This window comes from Agrilus planipennis, unplaced genomic scaffold (assembly GCF_000699045.2).
Source record: "Agrilus planipennis isolate EAB-ADULT unplaced genomic scaffold, Apla_2.0 scaffold269, whole genome shotgun sequence".
NCBI lineage: Eukaryota > Metazoa > Arthropoda > Insecta > Coleoptera > Buprestidae > Agrilus > Agrilus planipennis.
Window position 1 is genome coordinate 1,284 of NW_020438982.1, and position 6,888 is coordinate 8,171.

Consider the following 6,888-nt stretch of genomic DNA (forward strand, 5'->3'; position numbering starts at 1 on the left):
AACGAAAAAATATAATATAGGTGTACTGTAATAATGCTTTTAGCCATAAAGTAAAAATTTAAATTTGGTGAGTGCATCGCAAATTCCACTTTTTTTATGTCCAATTCTCGCAGTCTTTTTTGTATATTACTATGATCTCCCACTTAGAAACCGTTATGATGCGGCACTGGAGTTTTGTGTTGTATTGATTAGTGTCAAGTAGACACTTACAAATTAAAAACTAGATATAACAGGTGTATTGACATATACAAAACAAAATACATACTAATAACTAATTGAAGTGGTTGCCTAATTTTTATCATCAAGAGGTTGGGTTCAGTGTTGAAGTGCGTTCTCATTATATTATGTTTAATATTTTTATTTTGTATTTGTATTATTTTTAATTACATTCGTTGCTATATGCGATCTTTTAGAAAATCACGTTAAGTAATATTTAATTATATAAATTTGTGATAACCTCTGCCATTCCCACTTTGATAGCTGCTAAATAATAAGTTGTGGCATGATTGTGGCATTCAAATTCAGTGTATTTTTAAGTTAATAAGCAGTGAGGCAAAGATGGGTGCTAATAGATATTCTAGCATTTTGAAATTTTATCGTACACCTGCATTCACAGTTGCAAAAACAGAAGAAGTTTTGGATAAACTTATCTCAAAGAATGCATTAATCCATTCTGTACAAACAGAGTTGTGCTATTATGTAGAAATTTCTGGATCAAAATTTACAGAAATTGAAAAAGGTAAATTAATTTGGGTTCTTCAGGACATATTCAATCCAGAAAACTTGACTGAAGAATCTCAGTTAAAGGTAAAAGAAGACGATTTATTCATTGAAGTTGGTCCACGGTTTAATTTTTCAACTGCAAGTTCTACAAATGCTGTATCAATATGCCAATCAATTGGTCTAAGTGCAGTGAAACGTTTGGAAGTATCTCGTAGATATGTAATTGCATTTTCTGGAAAAATTACCCTTACAAAACAAGATGAAGAGGATTTGGTATCAGTTCTTCATGATCGTATGACTGAATTCAGATATACAAAAGAAAATATTCCCAGAAATAGCTTTAATGAAAGTTTAATTAAAAAGGAAGGTATTAAAGAAATAGATGTACTATCAAAAGGCAAAGAAGCTCTCAAGGAAATTGATAGAGAACTTGGATTGGCATTTGATAAAAGTGATCTTGAATATTATACAACATTATTTAAAAATATATTGAAAAGGAATCCTACTAATGTAGAATGTTTTGATTTGGCTCAGTCTAATAGTGAGCACAGCAGGCATTGGTTTTTCAAAGGAAAAATTGTAATTAATGGGAAAGAATATGAAAAGTCTTTAATTGATATGATTATCAATACTCAACAGTACAGTAATCCTAATAATGTTATTAAATTTAGTGATAATAGCAGGTAGATAAGTTTGTTTTATTACTATATTATTTTTTTTTTGTATTATATATATATTGAAATCAGTACAAAAATTACATAATTTTTTGCAGTGCCATAAAAGGATATATACACCGTAGTTTGAGGCCATTAACTCCAGGTGCTGTGAGTGAATTGAAGCAAATAAGTGCAGAGTCTCATTTAATATTCACCGCTGAAACCCACAACTTTCCTACAGGAGTGGCGCCTTTTAGTGGAGCAACTACTGGCACGGGAGGACGTATTAGGGATGTTCAGGCAGTAGGAAGGGGTGGATATTGCATTGCAGGAACTGCTGGCTACTCAGTAGGGAATCTTCATTTACCTGGTGAGTGAGTGATAAGAAAGAAACTAGAGCAAAAAATTGTTTTTACACAATTGAAAGTAGATACAAATGTATATTTCCTAATCATAAGAGATCAACTAGTCAGAAAACATGTTTACTAATGCAAATTTTTTTTATCGTTTGTGTTGCTTCACTTTTACCTAATCAAATGACTCCTTTGTTATTTATTTCAGTGACGCTTGTCTTCTAGAGCTAGTTTATCAACCAGTTAATTTCATGAAAACAAAAAAAAAGTTACAAGTTAGAAGCTACTTTATCTTACTGACACAATATCTGGTTTAGTTACATTATTTTTGAAATTATTGATGGTGCAAACATGTGTATATGTGTATGTGTATTTTGAAATATGAATTAAATTGCCTTGGTACATATTAAAATTTTGATAATGTTATTTCGACATTCTCAAGAGTAAACAGGTACTAAACTAAAAATACTTAATTCAGTGTGACTTTTTAATAAATTTTTAGTTGTGACTTTTCCAGCAACTGTGACTTTTTTCTTTGAGGTTGGATATGTAACAATTCTAAATTATTTAATTAATTTTGATTTGATTAATTAATTAATTTTGATCGATGCAATAATGTTCGGCAATTTCTGTGAAATACATAGATCTCTTATTTCAACATTCTTAATAAAGTATGTTGAAAGAATTTCATTACATTAGTTTATTTACGTTAATGATTATTAAAAGTAGGTACCATTAGGTATCTTCATTTTCAATTGAAAACTGTTTATGGACAATTGCTCCATAAATGCCAATTTGAACTCTAAAATATTTTTTGTATACGTGACAAGTTTTTATCACGTTTGTGGCAGTGAATAATACGACAACGTGATACATGAAATTTGATTTTTTTAGAGTATCATCTGCCTTGGGAAGAACCGACTTGGCAATATCCTTCAAATTTCGCTTCGCCATTAGAAATTTTAATAGAGGCTAGCAATGGGGCTTCAGACTATGGTAACAAGTTTGGCGAGCCTGTGATTTGTGGATTTGCTCGAACATTTGGTGCCATCGATTTTTTTGGTGATCGAAGGGAGTATGTTAAACCTATTATGTTTAGTGGTGGTGTGGGAAGTATGGAGGCAAGCATGGTTGACAAATTACCACCGAAAAAGGGACAACAAATAGTTAAAATTGGAGGTCCCGTGTACAGGATCGGAGTAGGAGGCGGTTCAGCTAGTTCTATTGAAATTCAGGGCGATAATAAAGCGGACTTAGATTTCAATGCTGTCCAAAGAGGCAAGAATCTTTTTTTTTTTAATTGGAAACATTAGACACGATAGGGGTACCCGGTTTCGATGCAGTACGTTGCAGATCCACACTTATTTTTAGGATAGACATTACCTTTACCAATAACAATAGAAAATACCATTTATAGGATCTCTCATGTAACAAAAAAAAAATAAAGTAATACATGGGCAAAAAGTATAGTAGATTATGTATCATTGGAAGAAAAAGTATTGTCTATTAATAAATTAATANTAATTAATGAAAATAGCTGTTCCTACTTTTTCATAATAGAATAATTAAGCATTTAAACAAAATTTTGTGGCGACTCATCTTATATGTGAATACCTGCATTTATTTACTTAAGTATCATTTAATTTACAAATTTATTTTTCATAGATTTCATATGCGTACTATTTTTGTTGAATTTATATTCAACTAATACTTTTTATGTCTACAGCATTTTACTAATTAACTGATTAAGTCTCGATTTGTGTAATAACGATGCTTATTGAATAAAATTTAAATAAATTTAAAGCATAATTATTGATTTGTATTAGGTGATGCTGAAATGGAAAATAAATTAAATCGTGTAGTCCGTGCTTGCCTGGAGCTGGGCAAGAGGAATCCAATTTTGAGTATCCATGATCAAGGAGCAGGTGGAAATGGAAATGTCCTGAAGGAACTAGTAGAACCTGCTGGAGGAATTATTTATGCTTGTAAATTTGAATTGGGTGATCCTACAATAAATGCATTGGAACTTTGGGGAGCAGAATATCAAGAAAATAATGCTATCCTCATAAATAAGGAAGATGAACAGTTATTACGGCGTATCTGCGAAAGGGAGAGATGCCCCGTTAACTTTGTGGGAGAAGTTACTGGTGATGGTAAAGTGGTTTTGTCATTGGATTTGGAAAAAACTAAGATACCTTTTAATCTCGAACTGGAACATGTTTTGGGTAAATTATAGTTGTAATACTTACTAATAAGTAAATTGTAATTTATTTTTAATTAAAGGTAAGATGCCCAGAAAAGTGTTTAGGCTCGAGCGAAGGCAAAATATACCTCATCAGTTAGATCTACCTGAACCTCTTTCGATTTATAAGGCTCTCGAACATGTTTTAAGGCTTCCTGCAGTTGCTAGTAAAAGATATTTAACAAACAAGGTCGACAGGTGCGTAACCGGTCTTGTGGCGCAACAGCAGTGTGTTGGCCCTCTACATACTCCTCTGGCAGATGTCGCGGTTACTGCTATTTCCCATTTTGGTTATGTAAGTGTTATTACACAAATAGTATTGTTTTCATACTAGTAGGTTTGTTCGTGCAAATAAATTGTGTTAATGTGCTAGTTTCTACTAAGACATACGAAGTACAGTCGAAAATATTTATACTATTTACGTGGTATATAGTCGTATTGGTAGCGTAATGAAGAAATTCAATAACATAGAATATTAATAAAAAATTAATTCATTGCCTTATGATAACAATTCAAAGTATTCTTGCCCAATATAATTATACCAAATTTGTCTGGATTAACTGGGTGGGTTTTGGTGAAAAGGGGTACATACATATGAGTTCTTATTGTAATAATGTTTATGATGATGGTTTCATATTCTAACAGGAAGGTGTGGCGACTGCAATTGGAGAACAACCAATCAAAGGTCTAATAAGTAATGGCGCAGGAGCTCGAATGACCGTTGCAGAGTCTCTTAGTAATCTTGTTTTCGCAGCAATAACAGATCTTCGTGATGTCAAATGTAGTGGCAATTGGATGTGGCCAGCAAAACTTCCTGGCGAAGGCGCGGCCCTGTACGACACTTGCGAAGCGATGTGCAAGATTATGTCTGAACTGGGTATAGCCATCGATGGAGGTAAAGATTCCCTGAGTATGGCTGCTCGAGTTGGTAATCAAACTGTTAAAGCACCTGGCACGCTTGTGGTGTCTACGTATGCTCCTTGCCCCGACGTACGCAAAGTTGTTACCCCCGATTTAAAAGCCCCCGCTATGGGTAAAACGGGAACATTGTTGTTTGTCGATTTGTCGAATAATAAGTGTCGTCTGGGCGGATCGGCACTTGCGCAGTGCTACAAGCAGTTAGGGCACGAGAGTCCTGACGTGGATAATGTAGAAGATTTGAAGAACGCCTTCAACGCTACGCAGGAACTGATCAAAGACGGCGCTATTAGTGCGGGGCACGATGTTAGCGACGGGGGGCTTATTACATGTATTTTAGAGATGTGCTTTGGGGGAATGAGTGGGGTAGAAGTAAATATAAACTACAAGACGGGAAAAGTTATACCTATACTTTTCACTGAAGAGGTTGGTTGGGTGCTGGAAGTCTTAGAAAAAGACGTCGCGCACTGTATGATGGTCTTCCAGAAACATAACGTCCCAGTGTATAAAATAGGCCGAAGTATTGGATTTGGGATGAAAGCTAAGCTTTCCATCGCGGTAAATAATGCATGCATAGAAAGTAGTGTGTTTCCTCTAATGAAAATGTGGGAAGAAACCAGCTACCATCTGGAATTACAGCAAACTATTAAGGAGTGTGCAGACTCTGAATTCGATTCGTTAGGTTTAAGGACGCCTCCCAAGTATAAGTTAACATTCGACCCAGACGAGGAGTTTGCGGAAAGGACAAAGGGTGAGCAAGATATTTGTGTTGCCGTAATAAGAGAAGAAGGGGTGAATGGAGACAGAGAAATGGCTGCAGCACTCGTGAGAGTTGGATTTAAAGTTTGGGATATCACGATGCAAGACCTGTTGAATGGAAAAGCAAATTTGAACCAATTTAGGGGTGTCATATTTCCGGGAGGATTTAGTTATGCAGGTAACTTCGAATATACTGCCTTCAAATGTTTATACAATTTTAATCATGTACTTTTTCTTTTTGTTTTAGATGTTTTGGGTTCTGCAAAGGGTTGGGCTGCAAATATTCTCTTCAACGAAAAAGTGCAAGAACAGTTTGAAAAGTTTGTTGCCCGTCCAGACACGTTCAGTTTGGGTGTTTGTAATGGTTGTCAACTTATGGCATTAATCGGTTGGATTGGTCAGCCTGTGTCTGAGCAGAGCCCCCCGGAAATCCTCCTGGAGCATAATAAGTCCGAACGTTTTGAATGTCGCTGGAGTACCGTAAAAATAGAAAAATCCAAATCTATAATGCTTCAGGGTATGGAGGGATCTGTGTTGGGTGTTTGGGTGGCCCATGGCGAAGGGCGATTTACATTCCGAAACCACGATGTTTATAATAAGCTTGTAAATAATCATTGTGTTAGTTTAAGGTAAGTGACAAATAAAAAAAATAACTTTCTCATAAATAATTTTTCATAATTACATTTTTAGGTACACAGACGATGATGGCATTCCTACTGAAATATATCCTTTCAATCCTAATGGCAGCGTTGATGGTCTTGCCGGGGTGTGCTCAAAAGATGGCCGTCACTTGGCCATGATGCCCCACCCGGAAAGGTGCGTCCAACCCTTCCAATGTCCTTATGTTCCATATCAATGGAGTAACTATCAAAAAAGTCCATGGGAGAGAATGTTTGAGAATGCCTACAACTGGTGCAGGTCAGAAAAGTTTCATGTTGTTTATTATTAATTTTTTTTCTTTATTTGATGAGGAGATAATTGCCTTTTTTGAGTTTAATTTGATTTGAGGTATTAAAGTATAATCCCATTTTAAATTTTTAAAATATATATAAGAAAACAAATTCGGTGTGGAATTTAAACAAAAAGTCTCGATTAATTTTAGGTTTGTTGATAATACAACTTGTTTAGTTGTATTTATTCAAATGTTTATTTTTTATGGAAGTTTACGATAAGGATTCTTAAGTTTTTTCTGCACCTTTTTGCTGAGTGACATTTTTAATTATTTTTTAAATCACTA

The 6,888-nt window shown here is 34.6% G+C and overlaps 1 protein-coding gene across 1 annotated transcript; it reads left to right on the forward strand.

The window, feature by feature from the left end:
* The first annotated feature begins 242 nt into the window (after positions 1-242).
* LOC108741346 (phosphoribosylformylglycinamidine synthase) lies at positions 243-6,888 on the forward strand. Its single transcript, XM_018476144.2, has 8 exons — positions 243-1,406; positions 1,496-1,749; positions 2,627-3,010; positions 3,559-3,957; positions 4,016-4,269; positions 4,620-5,829; positions 5,899-6,280; positions 6,342-6,888. The coding sequence occupies exons 1-8, from the start codon at positions 559-561 to the stop codon at positions 6,598-6,600; spliced, it is 3,990 nt and encodes a 1,329-aa protein (XP_018331646.2). The 5' UTR covers positions 243-558; the 3' UTR covers positions 6,601-6,888.